Here is a 26283-nt window from a genome sequence, read left to right as displayed (position 1 = left end):
CTGGAAAGTTTCTTGGGGAATGGCAGCCCATTCTTCACGCAGTGTTGCACTGAGGAGAGGTATCAATGCTGGTTGGTAAGGCCTGGCGTGAAGCCAGAATTCCAAAACATCCCAAAGGTGTTCTACAGGATTCAGCTCAGGATTCTGTGCATGCCAGTCCATTACAGGGATGTCATTGTCATGTATCCACTCCGCCGCAGGCCGTGCATTATGAACAGGTGCTCGATCATGTTGAAAGATGCAACCGCCATCCTCAAAGTGCTCTTCAACAGTAGGAAGCAAGAAGGTGCTTAAAACATCAATGTAGACCTGTGCTGTGACAGTGCTATGAAAAACAACAAGGGGTGCAAGCCCCCTCCATGAAAAACACAAACGCACCACAACACCACTGCCTCCAAATTTTACTGTTGGCACTACACACAAGGGCAGATGACGTTCACCGGCCATTCACCATACCCACACGCTGCCATTGGATCACCACATTGTGTACCATGATTCATCACTCCACACAGGAATCGTTTAGCATTTACCAGCATGATGTGTGCCTTATGGACAGCCGCTTGGCCATGAAATCCAAGTTTTCTCAGCTCCCATATAACTGTCATAATTTTTTGGGTCCTCAAAATCACTCTACTTCCACACTCATAGGGTGAGCTAGCAGTCCTGCCCTGACTGTTTTCCACTTAGTAAGTGTATGTGACAGTCGGGGCACGCCATGGATTGGGCATAGGAAGCCCTGTGTTTTCAATGGACTGTGGGGCTGTTGACAATGCCCCGCATGTCACCCCAGCATATTTTGCTGACTTTGGTAGTGGAGGGTGAGCAGTTGAATTTCAAGTGGACACAGGAGCAACAGTTCATCTCATTAACATAGATACGTACAGGCTCTTTGCCTGCCCAGTGCTGTAAGGGCCACTATGTCAAGTTACTTCTTATAGTAGACGGTGTATTCCTTTGAGGGGTTAATTCTCCATTTCACCATGTTATAAGAATGTGGAATGGCGACTTAGTGTATTTAAGCAAGTCTAGTGCACACTTTTATTTTACCATATGCAGTATTCAATTTTGGGGTGCACATAAGATTCAGTGACACATTACATTCAAGTAAAAACTGCAATTCATCATTCACCAGCAATGCCACTGAAATTTAGATACTGTTCCCCACTGCATTGTTGTAATACTCACTTCATGCACACACAAGCACCACCTCCAGCATCTCTGGCCCAAGCCACTGGAGTTGCAGGTCGCGTGTGAGTGAGGTATGCTTGCTTGTGTGTGTCTGTGTGTGTATGTTTCTTTACTGATGAAGACTGTGGCCGAAAGCTACATGTGTCTGTCTTTTAATCATGCCTGTCTGCAGCTTGAAGTGTCTTCTTCATGGTAAGTAGCAATCTATCTTTTGCTACATTGTTTATATTCCTACCTGGAGTTACCATTGTTTGATCGACTTCAGTACATTATTGTTGGCCTACTAAGACACTGTGTGATTGCATTAGACAGACACAAAATGGAAGGCAAGTAGAGAAGACCATCATATGATGCTACTTTCAAGCATAAAGTAATTCTTTATGCTGAAAAATGTAGTTAACAGGAGGGCGGGACAAGAGTTCAATGTAGTTGAGAGTAATGTTCACTTATAGAAGAAACAGATATTAGTATTACTACTAATACAGGGTGTCTATGTGGACAAGGAAAAAAAAATTCAAGGATTTTCCCCAGATTTCCCGTTTAAAAATACACTTTCTTCCAGGCAAAAATACACTTTTTCCATGTTAAGTGACCATATACTATTCCTTGGCACTGTAAAACTCATCAATTCTTTGAATGTTTATGGTTTTATATACCAACGTAGAATTTTCCGCCACTTTAGAAAACGAAACTCAGGGGGAAAAAACACGTTTTGAAACACCTTTGATGTGCAGCAATATGTATGTTGCATATTTTCATATTACGAAGGTATAAATTTGAATTACATCAAATACCGCATGTTACTTTCCGTAGCATTGAAACCGAGATTGCGATGCGCTTTTGTAAGCCACTCATCACTCATGTCACGTGATCTCACCAGCTGATGACAGCATAGGATACGTGATGTAGTCAGCCAATAACAAGATCACTCTTAAGTAGTGCAAAAACACAAATAAGAAAAGTTAATGGTTTACATTAATAAACATAGCATTCACGTATAATATTGGTCTCCAAGATTCATAAGCTGGAAGAGAAGATAAGCTTCCACATTTAATGTTGATATTTGATGCACGTGATACACTTTAAGATACATCATACAAATGTGCCAGTAACATTTTTAATAATGACGTAAATGTGTGATCTTCTGAGCGCAAAATTCTCCTAAATGGCCATCCTCAAAGAGTTCATTTTTAAATGAGAGCCAAACGCTTTGTTGTTTAAGAAATTCATCGTACATTCTCACACATAGTTCATCTTGCATAAAAGGAAATGTATGTAACACTTTTCAAACCACCGTTCGCAAAATTTCCCCGCTACCTGTTAGAAATAGGTTCGTTTCAGCAGTTGCAAAAGAGTGCCAGATAACAGTCGTCACCGCACGATGGCACAGGAAGACCATATGTTTGTACATGTTAAACATTACATTAGGTCATAAAAGAAACAAGACAGCAAAGGATACTTCAAGAGCATTGGAATTTCATGAACCGTACCGAAATGCATAATTTGGCTTGAAGTGCACATTCATATGTCCACATTCAGATGTAAATATTCTTGGAGTACCAGTATTGTATTATCTCATGTTTGGTTCTTTATTATGGCATAATGTCATATGTGCACTTGAAATCAGTGAACAGTTGAAACCAGCCAATAGTGTGAAATTAAATACTTCATTTCCAATAAACTGACTGACTCAGCAGAAAAGATTAATAAAAGCCAAATCTCTTTAGCAAACTGTCAAAAATAATTGTTTTGCAAGGTGATTAGTGCTTGAGTGTCAGAAAGGTGGAAATAAAACCTGAAAGTGATGACATATTTTAGTCATCCGTAATTATACGAACATATTTTAATTAATTTGATATCTTCTGGTCACAAAAATCTGCGTGGGAGCAATAAATGAAGAGATAACAACAAAATCACTGAACGTAAACACAGGTTATGTGGAGAAGACCCACGTCTCCCCACCACAACTCAGACTGCTCTGTGCATCAGCCCCGGATTTACTATATTTCCGAACAGGGGCAATATTAGGTAGAGGTGCCAAGCCACACTTCTGTAACAAGAAGCGGGAGAAGGTACTACTCATACGCGACTCAACTACGCATGCACAAAAGCGCGCCCACAACTGCTCAAAGGGTAATTTAAACAGTTGACACATCATGCTCATCAGAGGCAATTTGTTGTTATGAAGCATTGCATAGTCTTCCAAACGCCTTTGACACATTTTGCTGTTGGCAGACGCTTGTATGAGCACTGTGTTTTGTTGTTGTATACAGCGCATTTCCTTTGCAACTTAAGTTTATTTTACTTTTTTTCCCCCTCTCTCGTTCATGTTTCGTTGCTGCAGTGTTATTCTGCAGTAGCGGGGTACAGTAATATCCTTTGTTAGAGTATTGGTTCTTACCACTCAAAATCACAAAAATTTAACTGAAAACTAAAACAATGAAAAATTCCCAGAATTGTAAACAATTCCCGGGTTTTTCCTGGTTTTCTCCCGGATGAAAAAATTTCCGGGTTTTTCCTGGATCTCCCAGTTGTCCTGGGTCGTATACACCCTGTAATAGAAAAAAGTTCACTGGCCCTTGAATAGAGGGACACCCTGATGTTGAAGTAAAGGTTTTGAAATTCCTCCATGAAAGGAGAAGGAATGGGCAATCTGTTCCTAGTGACACCATACGAAATAAAGCAGAAGGGAGGCTGCAGTTCTTAATATATGTTAGCAAAACCTGCCCCATGCATTCCCCCACAACCACCTACTCCAGTCCTGCTACTGGTAAAACATACACAATTCAAGGCAGGGCCACATGTGAAACAACACATGTCATTTATCAGCTGACGTGCCTGCACTGCACAGCCTTTAACATCGGTAGACAACAACTAAACTGGCTGAGCGCATTAAGGGCCACAGACGAACTGTCCGCCTAGGAGATGTCCAATACCTAGTAGCAGAGCATGCCATCCAGCATAATTCTAGGGACCTAGGAACCTGCTACAACGTACTTGCCATTTGGCTTCTCCCACCCAACATCAGTCCCTCGGAACTGCGGAGATGGGAACTTGCACTCCAACATATCCTTTCACCCCGCCATCCCCCTGGACTGAACCTATGTTAACCAACCTCATTCCCATTTACTCTTCAGTCTTCTCCTTTTTCCCTCTCCTCTTTAGCCATTCACGCATCTTTTCATCCTACATAGATGTGTTTATCTTTTTACTATATACCTCTTTACTTCTGTATGCGTCCCCTTTGGTTTGAAGCCGGCATAGTACTTAACAGTAGAATATCTTTGGCTTCCCTCTGACAACCATGCCCCCATCCTTGCTACCCTCCCTGTTTACCTTTCCCTGTTGCTTCATAACCTGGGTTGTGAGTAACTGAATCCACTTTCCCTTCTTCCCTTTCTTCCCCTCTCTCCTCCCTCATGAAGGAACAAAGTTCCGAAAGCTATAAATGTAAATTTTCTGTTCTGTTTTGTGAATCTATCGGCTGTACTGAACTGAGGTAAGTACTGGCCAGCCCCCCTATCTCTTTGTTAGTATTTGGATTATTTTCTTATTAGCTAAGCCGGGACTTCATTTGTTAGATCTTGTGTGCTCTCTGGAAAGCCAACCTGATAGATAGTCAACAAATTATGCTCTGTTAAATGTTTTGACCATAGGCCACTTTCTCAAACTTTTTAGAAACAACAGGATTGCATTACGTGTTGTAAGTACAGTGTGCAGTATAAGTACAGAGTAGCAGAACTGTCTAGTCCACATACATTCGTACTACCCAAATACATTCGTACTACCAATGGCATCACCTTTTGGAGACATAATAAGACAAACTTCAAAACCAACTTCACTGTATAAAACAAACCTGTTACAATAATACCAACAGTCCTAAGGTAATATCTTCCAAACAATTATTTCAACAGCTAAATATTCTACCTTTGCTATGCATCAACATACAAAAAAGTGTAACTAATATAAAAAGATAGAATGACAATTTCAAAACGAACTCAAATCTGCATTCTTACAACATAAGGATGAGCAAAGACAACCATATAAAAATAGTAAACAGGGCTATAACACAAAAACAAACAAACATTAAGTGTACTGGGTTGTACAATAAACTTCTGGCACAGATAAAAGAATTTTTTTTAAAAAAAATCTTCGTTTAAAGAAGCAGTATTCAAATTTTGATATTAGCTGCTGTTATGGTGTAAATGAATATCTGCAATAAACCTGTAGCAAATAATTATATTCATTTACTCTATGTCAGTAAGACTTCAAGTGGTTGCTATACTATGCAAGTGTTTTTTTGAACAAAATTATTGGAGTTCAGATTTTATTTGTATGTAAATATACACTATGTATTCCATAGAAAATACCTTTTGCATAGATTTTCATAATTGGTCAAAGTTTTATATGCAATTTTGTATATGATACTGTGAAAGGCACTATGCGTCCTCGTATTATGTAGTGTACTGCACACATTAGTATTTTTTATAAGGACTAAAATAGATCTAAAGGTGGGTTGCTCATCTCTGGTCTTACAGATGAAGGTTACTACAGCACATTTAAATCTGCTAGGAAATATGCCTTGGGACAATGACTGATTACAAATACAGCTATCAAGTCACCACAAGATTTTAGTCCTTTGCATGAAACACCACTGCAGTGTAGTGTTCAAGTATTGACAGTAACATAGATGTCTTTACTGCCTGAGTGACATCAAGTAAATATTTGAAACATTTTAATATATGTCTGTTTGATTTATTTCCAAATATTCGTGCAATTCTGTTTGTTTTTGTTTCATGGAGATATTATGAGTTCGTGACAACTTGGCATCATATATCACTGTGAATTTTTTGACACTAATGTGTGTTGGTAGTGGTTTTTTATTACATGAATTGTTTTGACTAGTCTACGGGGGGAGGGGGGATTAATTATTGAATCTGATGGCCAATGAGACATCATTACTGTCACAGTCATTTCCTCAATGTTATTTGCATTACCAGGTTTCTTTCTTCCTCTTTAGCAACATTTCAAATTGTTTTTCATCTATTCTTGAAGCATTATATTTTGTGAATAGTGCAAGCATTTTCATTTTTAATAATAGACCAGAGGATTTTATATCAATGGTGGTAATGGGATTGCAAGACTTTCTTACAACTTTTGCCCTCCCTTAGGGTTGTTGAAATTTTTAGTCCTACTGAGGTATTATTTATTATCTAAACACATAGTGAAAACATCATGCCACTATTGTTACTTACACCTTTTGGAATGATTGAAATACAAATTTTAGTTACACATGGGAAAATGTAGTCATCTACAAAGCAGATTGCTTATAAATCATTTGTATGTCTCATATTAGAATGCTGCTCACATTTGTGGGATCCACACCATATAGGAGTAACGTTAGATATTGAACATACACACAGAATTGTAGCACATATGGTCACAGGTCTGTTTGACCCATGGGAGAGCACTGTGGAGATGTTGAAGAACTAGAATTGGCAGATACCTGAAGATAGATGCCAGTCATCAGGTTAGGTTAGACTAGGTGCACTGCCTATGCACTAGGTTTCAAGAACCAGTGTTAAGTGAAGAATCGAACAGTATTTTTCAGCCCCCTATGTATCACTCACAGTAAGACATCTTAGCCTTGCGACTAGATTGGTAGCCAGAGTGACGAATGTTAGCTAAGGTGTGTCTGAAGAGATACAATAAAAATAAGCTGAGCACCCAAATAGTTAAGAATATGAACTGATATCAGGAAGCGTTAGTGTGTGTGGATAAATTTATGTTTGGAGTATTGAAAGTGATTTGTTGTTGAGGCTGGAGTGCCAAACCATTAATGTTATTGTTAGAAGAATATGAAAATAGCCTAAGTGCAGTTTAGAAACTATAATATATGTTTGTGTTTATATGTGTGATGAAGAATAACTTATACCAAACAATGGAAAATCCAGGATGGAATGTAACAATATTGTGAAAACGAAAGTTGCCACTCACCATACACCAGAGATGCTGAGTCGCAAATAGGCACAACATAAAGACTATAACAAATAAAGCTTTTGGCCAGTAAGGCCTTTGTCAAAAATAGAAGACACACATGCACACACAACTAATAAATGCAACTGCAGTCTAAGGCAACTGTAGCCACAGTGTGTTGTATGTGGGTTTCTGCCCTGACCTGTCATAGGGCTGCTCTATTACTCTATTGTAAGTTTCAGGTTATGGTTTGCCTCAGTATGACTTTCAATGTTGAGGAAAAGAAATTAATGTTGGTTAACAAATTGTTTTAAAGAGTATTTGGTAACAAATGATGTTCAATAGTTTTCCCCAGCCCATCCTCTAGGACTTGTCAGTTGGCATCCTCCTAAGACACAATTGCTTGTTACCTGTATCAGCTGAGTAGCTAGAGCATGGTTGTTGCATTCTAGTCTTACCCTCCTTTCACTGAACATCATTTGTTTTTCTTGTAATTTTTTTTTATTTTCTCGTTTATTGTATTACTTAGTATTGCGTGGAAACTGTTTGGTCCTGATTATTGTTTCAGGTGCTCTATGAAACTGGAAACTCATGTCATAATCAGAGTGGGGACCCTCAAGAAGGAGCAGCTTAAGCACAAATTGTGAGGATGGGGCCAAAGTGAGGATGGTGGCATCAGTGAGTTACATGTGCATCTCCGTGCAGCAGTCATGATTCCACTGCACATCACAGAGGAGCGTGTAGACCACATTAATATTGCACTAGCAAGTTGCTCCATTTCGCTGGTAGAGTTAGAGAAAAATGTCGAATACTTGTCCAACACTACTCCCTCTTGCCTGCAAATTTATCACTTACAAGTGCAGATTGCTCATTTGTCCAATCAAGTGGAGGACTTGAGATCTGTGGTTTCCGATGTTCCCTCTAGGGCTAAGGTAGATGAATTATTGCTCATGGTAACATCCCTTCAAAGAAAGATAAGTGCCTTATAACGGGACCAATGGTCCTGAGAGGGTGAGGGGAGTGGCCCTGGAGAGGAATATCCAGGGGAAACTCACAGCCCCAATGAAAAAAATATACATAGTGAGGTGGTGTATTTGCAATACTTCCCAATCCATTTCTTAGCATGATTAAGGGCATATCTTATCTTGTCATAGATACTGCAAAGCAGTTAGTGAAATTTTTGTGGTCCTCTGTAAACTTGGAGGAGCAAGTCACTGTATTTAAGCTACCTTGGAATTTGGTTTTTCAAATCATTTACACCCTCGTGTACATGTTTGTTAGTTGAAATGGTTTGTCCTGGCCCACAGAGGTGAATTGCATAAGTTACGCTTCATGATCCTTCAGCAATGTCTGTCTGCTCGATTCAAGAACAAGTTAATTAAGAAATATTTGTTTCACATCCAGCAGGTTGGAGAACCTCTTACTGATTACATGTGTGAAGTGCATATCTGCCGCGCTTGCAATTGAAATGCAACTTTCAGAGGAAGGAGTAGTTGCTAGCATTGTGCAGGGCATCAATTCAAAGAATCTCTCAGGTTTTGTTTTTGTAAAGGCCTATTACACATCAAGATTTAGATCATCTGGTTTCTGATTCATTGGGGTTGCTCAAGCCAATGCTACACCTGAGTATGTTAGGAAACCCAAGCGACCCCCGGGCAATAGGATTACTGTTACAACTAACATCATTTTCAGTAAGGTGTGGTGTTTCCATTACAGGGAGCTGGGGCATTTTGCCCACCGGCGATTGACCTACTTCTGTGCGAAATGCAGACACATTGCCCGATCTCTTACGGGACTCAGTAAGATTGTCTGCTGCAAGTAATGAGTGTAATGGGCAAGGGCACTATGACTGTAGTGTATGAACATTAAGTTGAGAATGTGGGTCTCACGGGGAGTGTGCAAGGGATAAATCCCTACAGTCCCACTATCCCCTGTGCCCTCGGTGGCTCAGGTGGATAGAGCGTCTGCCATGTAAGCAGGAGATCCTGGGTTCGAGTACTGGTCGGAGCAAATGTTTTCAAACTGTCCCCATTGACGTATATCAATGCCTGTCGGCAGCTTAGGGTCTTGATTTAATTGTCATTTCATTCTGGAGAGTTGCAAGGTCACCGATGTTATCTGTTCTTTCGGACATGTCCAAAAGAACAAATACCATCTTCATATACCCCAAATTTTGATTTATCCTTTATTTTACAAACTGATGCTTCAAATTTGGAAATAGCAGATATGTTGCTACATGAACAGGTTGGGTGGCATGCCCTATCGCTTGTGTGTCATATGCTTTAATGACCATAGAGGCCAAATATTTGACCTATGATCTTGAGGTACTTGCTGTCCTATACAGTACTGAAAATTTTAAGTTCTACCTACAGTACCATCAGTTTAGTTTACAGACTGACAACCAGGCTCTTTCATGGTCTTGGGACATACCTGTCGGAAAGGGCATATTGCAATGCGGTCGGTGCACATTTCTGCATTTAAGTTTTCATCACTGTTGTGCTAAGCCCTATGTTTGACTTGGGTTATGAGGAAACTTTGGTTCCACGAGTGTTTGGCGAGAGAGCTACTATTAGGGCAGTCTTGGTGGAGATGCCTGCGTTTGGTGATATTGTGCAACAACATGATTTTGACCCAGAGTTGTTACATGTTAAACAGTGTCTTCATTGTGGGGAGGAAGTGCGAGGCTACTAGATTCAAAAAAAGGAATTTTGTGTTCACAATCCAAGAGTGGTGGTAAGTGGAAAATTTGTTTGCCTCGGGATCGCAGTATATTTAATATTACCATCAGTTTCTGTTAAGTGGACATTTAGACACTTGTAAAATCATACACAAGATTAAACAACATGTGATGTGCCCTGAATTTACAAAGATTTAAGGAGAATGGTTGGATAGTGCAAAATGTCCTATGGAATGTATTTTCATTGATTATGTCAACCCCCTTCCCTAGACTCAGATAGGTTACCGCTATATTTTTGTAGCAGTGGATGCCTCCTCTCGTTTTGTATGGTTGATGCTGAGCAGGAGGTTTGGGGGGGGGGGGGGGGGGTAACTGCAGGGGCCATCACTAAACATGTTTCTCTCTTTGGTCCTCCTGTCATTCTCATCATTGAGAATGCCCTAGCCTTTGTGTGTCATGAAATCCACTGGATTTGTTTTCGGCATGGCATCCATCATGCAACTACTATTGCCTATTACCCGCAATTATCTTTTGCAGAAAGGGTTAACAGGAAGGCTGCTCTTATTACTTACCACTGAGACACTCTGTCAAAATGAGTATGTTCCCTCCCACAGTTGAATTTTGCCTCTAATACAGCAAGGTATGAAGCTCATCAAGTCGTACAAGCATCCATAATGTTTGTCCATCACATAAATTTGCCACTGTCCAACTTGAGAGAAACAGCAGCCTTGCTTCCTGATCAGACTACTCATGAGGTTCTTAGGGATAACTGATGTAGTCCAAGAGCAGACACTGTTAGGGCCCATCAAAGGCTAATGATGTGCTTCAACTACAGATGCCAGCCTGCCAATTTTAAGGTGGTGACATGGTCTCCATTCACAACATTGGAGGTCACGAGGAAGAAGGCAATGTATCCAGTAAGTTTATATCATGTTTTGTGGGTCTTTGCCATATCCTGTGGTAGTCTACTCTCTGGTCACAATGTGAGTGAAGGATGAGGCATCGACCAGATGCAAAGGGTACATGTAAGTCAGGTTAAGCTTGCTGAACTCTCCAGGTGTTCAGTTTACATGGGAGAGGCTGAGCCATGCACCAAGTTCAATACCACGTACCCAGCATGTTGAGCACATTCTTTGCTGATTACAAGGTCTCTTCTGTAAAAGAGAAAGTGGGCTGTGTAAAAAGGAAACGTGCCAGTCGGGACTTGGAAGTTATGGTGGATAGTGTGTCCAGTGGAGCATAGGGAGCTTTCTGGACAGCAATTGGTCGGCACTGCTGGTGCATCATTTTTCTGGTGTGAGCAATGGCAGTCGGCATTCTCCGTGCATGGCAGTGTGGTTGCTGATGTGCCATGCTGGGCCAGCCAAATCCTGATCCGGCTGTACTAGTTTGCACAGTACTTGAGTTCTTCCTACGGAATTTGGTGTGAGTTAGCGAAGCTCTCCAGTCATGTCCCCTTCTGCATTAGGTGACCAGAATGCCTTCACCACAGGATTTTGCTGGGTACTGGGTCAGTACCTTCTTCAGGTTCCTAGGCTGAGAGGAAAGAGCCTGGTTGTCCTCCCTCAAGTACTTGGTGGGCATCATATGTTCTCCACCGATGCTGATGTTGGTTGTGTTCGAAGCAGCTCAGCACTGGCCTTCTGCTTGGTTTTTCAATTTTTTTTTAGTTGTACTGCACTCCTACATTTTCTGTTTAATGTGATTTTGAAGTGGTTTGTGGCATGTGTTCACCAGTCTCCCACGGGGGAATTAGCTTCTTTCTAGAGTAAATGTTTTTAAAAAGAACTTGGGCACTTATTTTAAATAAAATTCTGACTGTTGTTTTGGTGACTTACTCTTAAGGCCTAGAGGCCTATGCCAAATTGTGTGTCACATTTTGTCACTATGTTGGTCTTAAGAGAAGAGATTCACTTTATTTAGTGGCACTGACTGATTTCTTGCACCCAATAAGTTTTTTTTCCCTCTTAGGTACAGTAACAGCCTTTATGAGAAATATTTGAAATATTTTATGTAATGCTTAACGATGCTTGCCTCTGTTAAATTGTATCTAAAATGTGCTAATAGATTGCAGTGCAATAAAGCAGCTGGGGTGGATGAAATTAAGTCGGAAATCATCAAATACAGTGGAATGTCAGGTCTTAAATGGCTACACCGGATAATTGAAATGGCCTGGAAGTCGGGACAGGTTCCATCAGACTGGACAAAAGCAGTAATCACACCAATCTTTAAACATGGAAACAGAGAAGATTGTAACAACTACAGAGGTATCTCTTTAATCAGCGTTGCGGGTAAAATCTTCTCAGGTATTGTTGAAAGGAAAGTGTGAGTATTAGTTGAGGACCAATTGGATGAAAATCAGTGTGGGTTTAGGCCTCTTAGAGGTTGTTAGGACCAGATCTTTAGCTTACGGCAAATAATGGAGAAGTGTTATGAGTGGAACAGGGAACTGTATCTATGCTTTATAGATCTAGAAAAGGCGTATGACCGGGTTCCTGCGAGGAAGTTATTGTCTGTTGTACGAGATTATGGAATAGGAGGCAAACTTTTGCAAGCAATTAAAGGTCTTTACATGGATAGTCAGGCAGCAGTTAGAGTTGACGGTAAATTGAGTTCATGGTTCAGAGTAGTTTCAGGGGTAAGACAAGGCTGCAACCTTTCTCCACTGTTGTTCATATTATTTATGGATCATATGTTGAAAACAATAGACTGGCTGGGTGAGATTAAGATATGTGAACACAAAATAAGCAGTCTTGCATATGCGGATGACTTAGTTTTGATGGCAGATTCGATTGAAAGTTTGCAAAGTAATATTTCAGAGCTAGATCAGAAATGTAAGGACTATGGTATGAAGATTAGCATCTCCAAAACGAAAGTAATGTCAGTGGGAAAGAAATATAAATGGATTGAGTGCGAAATAGGAGGAACAAAGTTAGAACAGGTGGACAGTTTCAAGTACTTAGGATGCATATTCTCACAGGATGGCAACATAGTGAAAGAACTGGAAGCGAGGTGTAGCAAAGCTAATGCAGTGAGCACTCAGCTACGATCTACTCTCTTCTGCAAGAAGGAAGTCAGTACCGAGACTAAGTTATCTGTGCACTGTTCAATCTTTCGACCAACTTTGTTGTATGGGAGTGAAAGCTGGGTGGATTCAGATTACCTTATCAACAAGGTTGAGGTTACGGATATGAAAGTAGCTAGGATGGTTGAAGGTACTAGTAGATTGGAACAATGGCAGGAGGGTGTCCACAATGAGGACATCAAAGAAAAACTGGAAATGAACTCTATAGATGTAGCAGACAGGATGAACAGGCTTAGATGGTGGGGTCATGTTACACGCATGGGAGAAGCAAGGTTACCCAAGAGACTCATGGGTTCAGCAGTAGACGTTAGGAGGAGTCGGGGCAGACCAAGGAGAAGGTAACTGGATTCGGTTAAGAATGATTTTGAAGTAATAGGTTTAACATCAGAAGAGGCACCAATGTTAGCACTGAATAGGGGATCATGGAGGAATTTTATAAGGGGGCTACGCTCCAGACTGAACGCTGAAAGGCATAATCAGTCTTAAATGATGATGATGATGATGAAGCAATTCCATGAGGACAATTAAATTTTTGACAACCTCTGATTTGATCATTAAGCTAATAAAAGGGCTTTTGTACACCTTCGGTTGGGGATACTAGTTTGGAGGCTGCTTCTGCATTTATTTATTAAGATTGTGTTTATATTTGTTCTACACTTAAGATACTAATAATTTTTTATCCTTGGACAGCAGTGATTCTGGCTTATAGTGTATACCTCAATTAAACCTGTTAACTTTAACTAGAACTGCAGTGCAAGTTAACATTCACCAAAGGCTCTGGTTTTATTTAACCTGTTCACTGCTTAAGGGAGCTTTGCTGTGCACTACCTATTCTCTCTTGGCTTATTGTTACCAGGGAACTGGGTCCAGAGGTCTACATCTGGGGTCTTTGTGTCATCTGTGTGTTTCTGCCCTGACCTGACATGGGGCCGCTCTATTACTCTATTGTCATTTACAGGTTATGGTGTGCTCTGGCATGACATTCAATGTAAATTATTGTTATGTAATGTTTTGATAAATCGTATTTTTTAAATGAAAAAACTTTAAAGAATATCTAAACTGTTTTGCTTCTGGTATTTCACATTTAATGCCTTTTCTTATAGCTGAAAGCTCAAGTTTAATCATTAACGTGTGTTTTAACTTGAGCCTTGTACACTGTTGCTGTTGAGAAAAAGGAATTATTGTTGGTTAATAAATTGTTTTAAAGAGTGCTTGGTGACAAATGATGTTCAAGTTTTCCCCTGCCCTTATTCAAGGACCTGTTGATTGGTGTCCTCCTAAGATAAAAGTGCTTATTACCTAATCAGCCTTCTCAGAAAACTACCCAGAACAGATAGTTCAGAAACCCCCTTATCGTCGAAATGTACTGGATCTAATGGCAACAAACTGATCTGACCTCTTTGAGGACATGTACATCAATACTGGTATAAGTCATCATGATGTGCTTGTGGGAACAATAATTAGCAAAGCACAAACGACAATTAAACCAAGTAGAAAGACATACAGAGTGTTCCTACTAAATGTGTTTGCCTCTGTAACTTATGAAGTATTAGGCGACGGAAATATTTATGAATGGTGGGCTCCGTGTGGTTCCCAAGTGGAAATATTTATTGCAGTAGGTCACCATAAGAAATATTACACTGTCTGCGGAACTATGAACATAGTTTATTGTGTTATTATTCAAAGAGTTACAGCCAAATGATAAAAATTTTTAAATGGAAAAATAGTTGTTTCAATCATGCATTGGAATCAGTAACACCAACGATGTATACATCAATTTAAATTACATTCCTATCACTTTTAGTTTGGGAACTACAGTCCTTCAAAGTTTCAGGGGCACTTACCATATGCTGTACATAATACATGGCAGTGTGGTGGGAGATGGATGTTCTGGCACTGGGAAGTTGATTTAAATGAGATGTTCCTGAATGCACAATGGAATGCGCCTTCTAAAGGATCTGCAGGTGAGATGTAACATCGCTGGTGTCACGGAGAAACATGTGTCCCTGATGCACCGTTTTACATCATCTGGGGATGTGAGCTCAGTGACAAACACGATCCTTCAGATACCCCACAAAAAGAAATCAAATGGTGTTAAATCGGGTGACCTTGCAGGCCATGAATGAGGACCATAGCACCCCAACCACCTTCCTGCAAACCTGTTGTTTAGTTCTTCCACAACAGCACATGCACATTGGGCTGGGTGACCATCGTGCTGCATCCATATATGGACTCTCATGTGTAGACACACAAGTTCAAGGAGAGCACCCAAACTGTAGACTATAAATGTGTGATATAACTTACTGTCAGTGTACCTGGGAAGTGGTGTGGACTGATGATTTCATCCCCAAGGACTCCACACCATACATTAATAGACCACCTACATTGACGGTTGCCAGCTCGTACCCACTGAGGATTGTCTGTGGCCCAGTAGTGCATGTTATGGTGATTCACTGTACTATAATTTGTGGACATGGACTCATCAGAGAACATAACACCTTGTAAAGACTCTAGATTGAAATTATTCATGGCCCATTCACAGAATGTAACTCTCACAAGGAAATCATTCCCATGCAGTTCCTGGGTCAGTGACAGGTGGTACGGGTGAAACCTGTGGCTGTGTACTATACGCCACACAGATGTGAGAATGACACCAGTGACTGCAACAATGGCTCATAAGCTGCAGCTAAAACCAACATCTCTGTCTTCTCACTTCTTGCAGTTCTTCCTCTGTTACTGCGATGCATTACTAAGCTGCCTGTTTCCTGCAGTCGTTGTGCGGCACATAAGAATGTAATGGCTGCTGGAGCTCTTTGCCTAGGATATCTCACGGCATACACCATGGCTGCTTCAGTGGCATCATGTTGGCACTCACCGAGCATCAGCAACATGTCAATGCACTTGTTGTTCGTGTATGCCATCTTCATCCGATGTCAGTAACTGTGGTACATTGAGCCCTATTTGTTTGTGTGGCTTGAACTGTCAGGTATAGGGCTGTGTGCGACGACAGTTGGCAGTCTAACAGCGCATTGAGGAAGCTTCTCGCTCCGTGACACCGGCGACGTTACAACTCGGCCGCACTACGTTATGCACAGTGTGTGTGGTATCTACCCCTGAAACTTTGAAGGGTTGTAGCTCCCAAACTAAAGGTGATAGGAATGTAATTTAAATTGATGTATACACAGCTGATTCAAGTGCATGATAGAAACAACTATTGTTTCATTTAAAAAATTTGATCTTTTTGCTGTAACTCTTTGGATAATACCACAATAAATTATGTTCATAGCTCCACAGACAGTATAAAGTTTCTTGTGGTGACTTACCACAATAAATATTTCTGTCGCCTATTACTTCATAACTTACAGAGGCAATCACATTTAGTGAAACACCCTGTATATTCTCAGTACACTAGATAAAAAAGCAGTAGTGTCATATCCCAACGAGAAACTTCAAACTTTCACTACATAGCAGGGCATAGGAACTATGGCTCAAGTTTAACATAATACACTCCTGGAAATTGAAATAAGAACACCGTGAATTCATTGTCCCAGGAAGGGGAAACTTTATTGACACATTCCTGGGGTCAGATACATCACATGATCACACTGACAGAACCACAGGCACATAGACACAGGCAACAGAGCATGCACAATGTCGGCACTAGTACAGTGTATATCCACCTTTCGCAGCAATGCAGGCTGCTATTCTCCCATGGAGACGATCGTAGAGATGCTGAATGTAGTCCTGTGGAACGGCTTGCCATGCCATTTCCACCTGGCGCCCCAGTTGGACCAGCGTTCGTGCTGGACGTGCAGACCGTGTGAAACGACGCTTCATCCAGTCCCAAACATGCTCAATGGGGGACAGACCCGGAGATCTTGCTGGCCAGGGTAGTTGACTTACACCTTCTAGAGCACGTTGGGTGGCACGGGATACATGCGGACGTGCATTGTCCTGTTGGAACAGCAAGTTCCCTTGCCGGTCTAGGAATGGTAGAACGATGGGTTCGATGACGGTTTGGATGTACCGTGCACTATTCAGTGTCCCCTCGACGATCACCAGAGGTGTACGGCCAGTGTAGGAGATCGCTCCCCACACCATGATGCCGGGTGTTGGCCCTGTGTGCCTCGGTCGTATGCAGTCCTGACTGTGGCGCTCACCTGCATGGCGCCAAACACGCATACGACCACCATTGGCACCAAGACAGAAGCAACTCTCATCGCTGAAGACGACACGTCTCCATTCGTCCCTCCATTCACGCCTGTCGCGACAGCACTGGAGGCGGGCTGCACGATGTTGGGGCGTGAGCGGAAGACAGCCTAACGGTGTGCGGGACCGTAGCCCAGCTTCATGGAGACGGTTGCGAATGGTCCTCGCCGATACCCCAGGAGCAACAGTGTCCCTAATTTGCTGGGAAGTGGCGGTGCGGTCCCCTACGGCACTGCGTAGGATCCTACGGTCTTCGCGTGCATCCGTGCGTCGCTGCGGTCCGGTTCCAGGTCGACGGGCACGTGCACCTTCCGCCGACCACTGGCGACAACATTGATGTACTGTGGAGACCTCACGCCCCACGTGTTGAGCAATTCGGCGGTACGTCCACCCGGCCTCCGGCATGCCCACTATACGCCCTCGCTCAAAGTCCGTCAACTGCACATACGGTTCATGTCCACGCTGTCGCGGCATGCTACCAGTGTTAAAGACTGCGATGGAGCTCCGTATGCCACGGAAAACTGGCTGACACTGACGGCGGCGGTGCACAAATGCTGCGCAGCTAGCGCCATTCGACGGCCAACACCGCGGTTCCTGGTGTGTCCGCTGTGCCGTGCGTGTGATCATTGCTTGTACAGCCCTCTTGCAGTGTCTGGAGCAAGTATGGTGGGTCTGACACATCGATGTCAGTGTGTTCTTTTTTCCATTTCCAGGAGTGTAGTTAAACATGCACTGGACAGATATGTATGCAGTAGAACATTCTGTAATGAGAGAGATCCTCCTCAGTATATAGTCACTGTAAAGAAACTTCTAAAGAAACAGAGGCAACTGCAGAATGGGGGTAAAATGAAGCACAGAACTGTAGATAGAGAGATGCTGAATGAGACACATTTGGCTGTCAAGAAGCCTTCAATGACAACCATAATAGAACATTGTCAATTGGTCTTTCACACATAGAAGAAATTCTGATTGCATGTACCGGTTATTAGTGGCACCAAAGTTGGTGTCCAGTCACTCATGAATGTGACAGGAACTGAAAATGAGGGCAGCAAAGCAAAAGCTGAAATTGTTAATTCTGTTTCCAATGATTCCTTTACAAGGAAAATTACCCCAGTTTAATCCTCATACCACTGAAAATATTAGTGAAATGAGTGTTAGTGTCACTGGCATTGAGAAACAGCTGAAATCATTAAAACTGAACAAAGCTCCAGAGCGGATGAAAACATTATAAGACTCTATACTGAAATTGCATCTAAGTTAGGCCCTCTTCTGACTATAATCTATCATAGAACACTGTAACAAAAAGCGGTACGCAGTAGTTGGTTGAAAATGCAGGCCACACCTGTTCACAAGAAGCATAGTAGAAGTGATTCACAAAACTACAGTGTAACTTCCTTAACACAGATTTGTTTTAGAATCTTAGAATATATTCTGGTCTCAAACATAATGAGGTACCTCTAACAGAATGACCTCCTCCATGCCAACCAGCATGGATTCCGAAATCATCAATCATGCAAAAACCAACTCACACTGTTCTCATGTGACATATTGAAAGCTTTGGATCAAGAATGTCGGGTAGATGCTGTTTTTCTTGATTTCTGAAAAGGACTTGACTCAGTATCACATTTATGCTTAATGTTTACAGCATGGTCATGTGGAATGTCAAGTGAAATTTGTGACTGGAATGAGGATTTTTTGATAGGGAGGACGCACCATGTTATCGTGTATGGAGAGTCATTGTCAAATGTGCACTTCGGATGTGCCCCAGGGAAATGTGTTAGGACCCTTTCTGCTCATGTTCTATATATTAATGACTTTGTGCACAATATTAATAGTAACATCAGACTTTTTGAATATGATGAAGTTCTCCACAATGAAGTACTGTCTCAAAGAAGCTGCATAAATATTCAATGAGATCTTGATAAGATTTCAAAGTGGTGCAGAAGTTGGCAACTTGCTTTAAATGTTCAGGAACATAAAATTGTGCACTCACAATATGAAGAAAAAAAAACATAGTATCATATGACTATAATATTAATAAGTCACAGCAGTAACAGGTCTACTGATATAAATATCTGGTTATAACACTTTGTCAGGATACGAAATAGAATTATCACATGGGGTCAGTCATGGGTAAAGCATGTGGTAGACTTCAGTTTATTGGTGGAATACTGAGGAAATACAATCTGCCCGCAAAGGAGACTGCTTACAAAACACTCATGTGACCCTTTCTAGAATATTGCTCGAGAGTGTGGGACTGGTGCAAAACAGGGGTAACGGGGGATATTGAACATATGCAGAGAAGTGCAGCACGAATGGTCAGATGCTTGTTTGACCCATGGGAGAGTGTCACAGAGACGCTGATGACACTAAAATGGCAAACTCTTGAAGACAGAAATAAACTATCCCAAGTCAACCTACTTTCAAAAACTGCTCTAAATGATGATTTTAGGATTATTCTACAATCCCTTATGTATCATATAGGTATAATGATGAAAAAATTAGATTAATTACAGCATACACAGAGGCATTCAAACGATCATTCTTCCTGCGCTGCATATGTGAATGGAATGGGAAGAAACCCTAATGACTGGTACAATGAGATGTCCATCTGCCATAATTTCACAGTGGTTTGCAGAGTATAGATTTAAATGTTTGGAATAAGAGTACTTTTAAAAACTGGATTGAAAAGATCATAAAGAGATAACGCATTTAATGATGAAAACTGGACATAAACTAGAGACAAAAACATCTGCAAAGCTGGTGCTGGTTGCTTTATTAGAGTTTATTCATTGTAAGTACACAATTAGTTTGTCATTTATATCAAACACTGGCTTTCTAAAGTTACAAATCAGTGTTTCAAAAGAACAAAATTGCCTCTCTTCAAAAGATTGCGCTTAAATTCTATGAAAATATGTACTAGACTTTTGTAAGACCTGTACTGATTTGCAACATATCTAGTGATGTGTTCCTCAATCTGACTGATGTTTCCTGTCATGCATATTTAATAATGACTAACATGCAGAATCAGTACTCTACAATTGGTTACACTAGCATCCAGTATGCAATTCCTTTTAAAGATGTGCTATATTTTTCCCAGAACCATACCAACAAAACTAAGTCCAGCACTTCTCTTTCAAATACTGGTTTCACATGTTAATACCATTTCATTTTGTCTCAACATTATTGCTTTTAAGTATTTAAGCACTGTGGCAGGCTAGAGAAATTTATTACAGAAACTGTATTATAACTGTATTTAGTATGGAATTATGTCATTTTATCAAGGGAGTTATCTTGCATTTATTTAGGTTTTGATAGTTGCCAGTCAGTACACCAAGTGGAAATACTGTTTTCTTACAATCATCCAGTGACAGTCCTTTCTAACAGACAACATCAGTCAATACTTTAAAAGTGCTGCTGACTTTATGTGAGAAACCATTTATAAGTACTGAGTTACTGGTGCTCCTATAAGGGGCAGTCAAATAAAAACAAGACAGATGGAAAAAAGTTGTTAAAATGTTTATTACTTCAGAAGTAATTGCCATAACTGTTAATACATCCATCCCAATGTGATATAAGATAGTCAGTGCCTTTATGGATAAACATTCGCAGTTGCCTATGGAACCACAATCAGGCATGCATCTCTTTGCCTGAAGTAAATTGATGGCCATGAATGTCTTTCTTCAGGGTTCCATGGAAATTGCATGGAGAAAGATCAGGACTGTATGGAGGATATGTAGGGCTTCCCAGCAAAACATTTGCAATGTAGTTGAAACAACCTTGGCAACATGTGAGCTGGCATTATCCTGCAACATAATAATGCTGTCTTCTGACCTGCTGCTCACTGACTTCCTGGGACACAGTGCCACAAATAGCACACTGCAGGCGCTATGCAAAATGTTGAGAGACAGCTTCATTCTGTTGTAGGATAATGCCCTCCAACATGTTGCAATGGCTGTTTCAAATACAATGCAGATATTTCACCCTAATACATCCTTCATACACTCCCAATCTCTCTCCATGCAATTTCCATATTTTTGGAGCCCTGAAGAACGATATTTGTGGCCATCGATTTGCTTCAGCTGAAGAGCTGCACACCTGTATACAATCACGGTTCTATAGGCAATCACAAGAATTTTTCCACAAAGACGCTGACTACCGTGTCTCACATTAGGTAAACGTATTAACAGTTATTATGATTACTTATGAAATAATATACAGTTTACTCACTTTTTTCTACCTGTCTCATTTTCTTTTGGCTGCCTCTTATATTTTGCCTTTTTGAATACACCTGATGTTACCTTCAGTTTTGTTGAATATCTACATCTACATCTACATGGTTACTCTGCAATTCACACTTAAGTGCCCCTGGCAGAGGATTCATCAAACCATTTTCATACTACTTCTCTACCATTCCACTCTCAAATGGCACGTGGGAAAAAGGAACACCTAAATCTTTCCGTTTGAGCTCTTATTTCATTATGATGATCATTTCTCCCTACATAGGTGGGTGTCAACGAAATATTTTTGCATTCAGAAGAGAAAGTTGGGGATTGAAGTTTCGTAAATAGGTCTCGCCGCAAAGAAAACTGCCATTGCTTCAGTGACTGCCACCCCAACTCACGTATCATATCAGTGACACTCACCCCTGTTGTGCGATAACACAAAACGAGCTGCCCTTCTTTGCACTTTTTCGATGTCCTCCATCAACCCTACCTGGTAAGGATTCCGTAATACGCAGCAGTATTCCAGCAGAGGATGGACAAGTGTAATGTAGGCTGTCTCTTTAGTGGATTTGCCCATCTTTTAAGTGTTCTACCAACAAAGCGCAGTCTTTGTTTCGCCTTCCCCGCAATATTATCTATGTGGTCTTTCCAACTTAAGTTACTTGTAATTGTAATTCCTAGGTATTTAGTCAAATTGACAGCCCTTAGATTTCTGCGATTTATCATATACCCAAAATTTATTGGATTTCTTTTAGTTCCCATGTGGATGGCCTCACACTTTTCTTTGTTTAGTGCAAGTTGCCACTTTTTGCACCATACAGTAATTCTCTCTAGATCATTTTGTAATTGGAATTGATCGTCTGATTATTTTACTAGATGGTAAATTACAGTGTCATCTGTAAACAATCTAAGGGGGCTGTTCTGATTATCACCTAGATCATTTATGTAAATCAGGAACAGCAGAGGGCCTATGACATTACCTTGTGGAATGCCAGATATCACTTCTGTTCTTCTCCATGGTTTACCATATATTATTATGAACTGTGACCTCTCTGTGAGGAAATCACGAATCCAGTTACACAACGGAGATGATACTCCATATGCACACAATTTGATTAATAGTTGCTTGTGAGGAACAGTATCAAAAACTTTCTGGAAATATAGGAATATGGAATCGATCCAAGATCCCTTGTCGACGGCACTCATTACTTCATGGGAATAAAGAGCTAGCTGTCCCATGTTATGTACTAGGTTCTAATAGGAAATTCAGCGAGAAAGAGAGATACCTGTGAAGATTTGCTATGTAACTGTACAAGTATGCTGGTTATCAGTCAAGAATGTGCTACAGTCTGTAATGATTTTCAAAAATTTAGAATGATGGATTATTTGAAAGATTTGTGTGATGCTGATTCTTTGGAGCAGCTTCTGTTTATTCAGGTTTGTCATAATATTCACGCATAGAATATACTCTAAGATTTTAAAAACTCATGATGTGTTCAGCAAGATGTCAAGGAGGACATGGAGACACATATATCTCTGTGTAAGGTGTGATGTACATACAGATCCAGTGGATACATAGTTTTTATATGTAAGTACCCAATATATAATATAATGTTTTGACCTCGGGCCACAGGGACTTCTTGCCATTGTCTCACAGTTTGAGTATAATGATCAAGGCAGTTCTATCTTACAGTGTCATAACTAGAGAATTAGAGTCTACATTCTCTGAAGATAAACTTCAAAGTAAAGTATAATAAAACATGTTTACTGCTGTAATCAATGTTTATGAAACATTTTACTTACAAAAGTGTTTCATCAGGATCCATCAATGGTGAAACGGCAGCACAAAGAGCATCAGCATTTGCCAAAAGTACTTTACTCACAACACCAGCACCACTTACATCTGCAAAAAATGAGACAGTGTATAATAGGAAACAGAAAAAATGGAACAGAATGTTAAGTACTAGTAAGTAATGCTAAATTCTCTTCAATATAAACAAAACAGTGCTTTTGATGGACACACTGCTGAATAACTATCATAATTATCAATCATATGTAGCAGTATTACACCATTACTGACATACTTACGTACAAATTACAAGCTTTATGTATCTTGCCCCTGGCATATTTTTTTTTCTTTCTTTTTCCAATAGTATCAACAAAAGAAGTATATTTCAATGATATTTAATGGAAGCTGAATTGTGGAAAAAGGACTACAAACTTTTATCTGATAGTACAGCTTATATGTAACACTTTAATGACTCACATAATGTGACCAAGAAATTGATTCTGAGAACAATAAACATAAATAATTACATTATTATATGAGAAATTCATAGGAGAGGATACCCCTTCCCGCCCTCTCATCCTCAAAATAGAATTATGATTTTTGCAAATTGATCCTGCCTCCAGACAGACAGATATATCAATTTAAAGAAATCCAGAAAGTAATGGATATTATCTGTAGCAAGTGTATAAAGAGGCACTTGGTGTGAATTCTCATAACTATTTCTGTTTTGACATTATTTTCTTTGGATCTGAAAATATGAGATGGCTCTGGGTTTAAAAAGCTCCCAGTAGAACTGTACCTTTCATTCATAAAGATTTCCTAGTGTTATCAGACAATGTTGAAAACTACTGAATGTGAAACAGAAATTATTCATATGAACCTAAACATTATCTGCATGTCAGCAAAATATTATGTGCCAATCTCATACAAACTACCCTTTCTCAGTTAAGAACACTGTAAATAGCAGAAATCTATTATAAAGTGGTAGTATTAGTATGTTTGGTCATTAATAAGCACAATTTTTTCAATAATTTTGGGTTTTATTTTGTTGAAGATTGTGCTTAAATTCCTTCACCTCTCCCTTTTCCACAAACTAATAGGAGATATGCCCCTACCCACTCTTCTAGCACAGATCTTGCGTATGCTCTTGGGCATAGATAATATGTATGGTAGCCCTACAAGTAAGAGAGTAAAATAGTTAATAATATGTTGTAGGAGAGGAAGCAGGTGGCATTTTATAACTTACATTACAATATTTGCTTTCTTTTTCTCTTCTGTAATAACTGGAATCTAATTCATGGAGACTGTTTTATCTTCCCAACCTGGTGTATTGTGGCAGTTACTTCTGATTTAAATTGAACCAATCAGTTGCTTCCTTAAATATGAAGTTTTTGCATAGCAATAGTCTCTTTCTTATTTCTACACTTAACGCACCTTTCTTGAAGCATAGTTCAGATTTGCTTGTGTTTTCATAGTATTCTATTTATCATCTAAACTTCTTTAACTCAGTTTTTCCTGAGAGAATTTTGACTTGATCTCTGTTATCAACATATGATTAGCTGTTTTCCTTTTCCAGCAAATGCTATTTTATTGGTTACCTCCAACACATCCTTTCATCCCGCCATCCCCCTGGACTGAACCTATGTTAACCAACCTCACTCCCATTTACTACTCAGTCTTCTTCTTTGTCCCTCTCCTCTTTAGCCATTCACACATCTTTTCATCCTACATAGTTGTGTTTATCTTTGTACTATATACCTCTTTACTTCTGTATGCATCCTCTTTGGTTTGAAGCTGGCACAGTACTTAACAGTAGAATATCTTTGGCTTCCTTCTGACAACCATGCCTCCATCCCTGCTACCCTCCCTGTTTACCTTTCCCTGTTGCTTCATAACCTGGGTTGTGAGTAACTAAATCCACTCTCCCTTCTTCCCTTTTGTCCCCTCTCCCTCCCTGATGAAGGGACAAAGTTCCGAAAGCTAGGAATGTAAATTTTCTGTTCTGTTTTGTGAATCTATCAGCTGTACTGACCTGAGATAAGTACTGGCCAGTCCCTCTATCTCTTAGTTAGTAATGGTTTAATTTTTCCCCTTTTCTCACCCTTATAGAGGGAAACTCTTGTTGCAAAATGTGATTATGCATTTACTGCTATTTGAAGTCATCTTTTCAAATTAGAACTTCAATTACATCTAAACAGAAAAAATAAACACTCAGCTTATCAAGTTGTGCCCCCCCCATGAACCATGGACCTTGCCGCTGGTGGGGAGGCTTGCGTGCCTCAGCAATACAGATAGCCGTACCGTAGGTGCAACCACAACGGAGGGGTATCTGTTGAGAGGCCAGACAAACGTGTGGTTCCTGAAGAGGGGCAGCAGCCTTTTCAGTAGTTGCAGGGGCAACAGTCTGGATGATTGATTGATCTGGCCTTGTAACAATAACCAAAACAGCCTTGCAGTGCTGGTACTGCGAACGGCTGAAAGCAAGGGGAAACTACGGCCGTAATTTTTCCCGAAGGCATGCAGCTTTACAGTATGGTTAAGTGATGGTGGCGTTCTCTTGGGTAAAATATTCCGGAGGTAAAATAGCCCCAAATCGGATCTCCGGGCGGGAACTACTCAGGAGGAAGTCGTTATCAGGAGAAAGTAAACTGGCGTTGTACGGATCGGAGCGTGGAATGTCAGATCCCTTAATCGGGCAGGCAGGTTAGAAAATTTAAAAAGGGAAATGGATAGGTTAAAGTTAGATATAGTGGGAATTAGTGAAGTTCGGTGGCAGGAGGAAGAAGACTTTTGGTCAGGTGAATACAGGATTATAAATACAAAATCAAATCTGTTGAGAGGCCAGACAAACGTGTGGTTCCTGAAGAGGGGCAGCAGCCTTTTCAGTAGTTGCAGGGGCAACAGTCTGGATGATTGATTGATCTGGCCTTGTAACAATAACCAAAACAGCCTTGCAGTGCTGGTACTGCGAAGGGCTGAAAGCAAGGGGAAACTACAGCCGTAATTTTTCCCGAGGGCATGCAGCTTTACTGTATGATTAAATGATGATGGCATCCTCTTGGGTAAAATATTCTGGAGGTAAAATAGTCCCCCATTCGGATCTCCGGGAGGGGACTACTCAAGGGGATGTCGT

At 40.5% G+C, this 26283-nt stretch overlaps 1 protein-coding gene across 1 annotated transcript in view; it reads right to left on the bottom strand.

The window, feature by feature from the left end:
* Nucleotides 1-26283, bottom strand: part of LOC126336611 (diacylglycerol kinase eta) — a 1405164-nt gene that overhangs the window by 86122 nt on the left and 1292759 nt on the right. Inside the window, 1 exon segment of the mRNA XM_050000480.1 lies at nt 23165-23264. Within this exon segment, the coding sequence (XP_049856437.1) occupies nt 23165-23264 (100 nt within the window).

This window comes from Schistocerca gregaria, chromosome 2 (genome assembly GCF_023897955.1).
Source record: "Schistocerca gregaria isolate iqSchGreg1 chromosome 2, iqSchGreg1.2, whole genome shotgun sequence".
Taxonomy (NCBI): Eukaryota; Metazoa; Arthropoda; class Insecta; order Orthoptera; family Acrididae; genus Schistocerca; species Schistocerca gregaria.
This window is presented reverse-complemented; position numbering and strand designations above follow the sequence as displayed.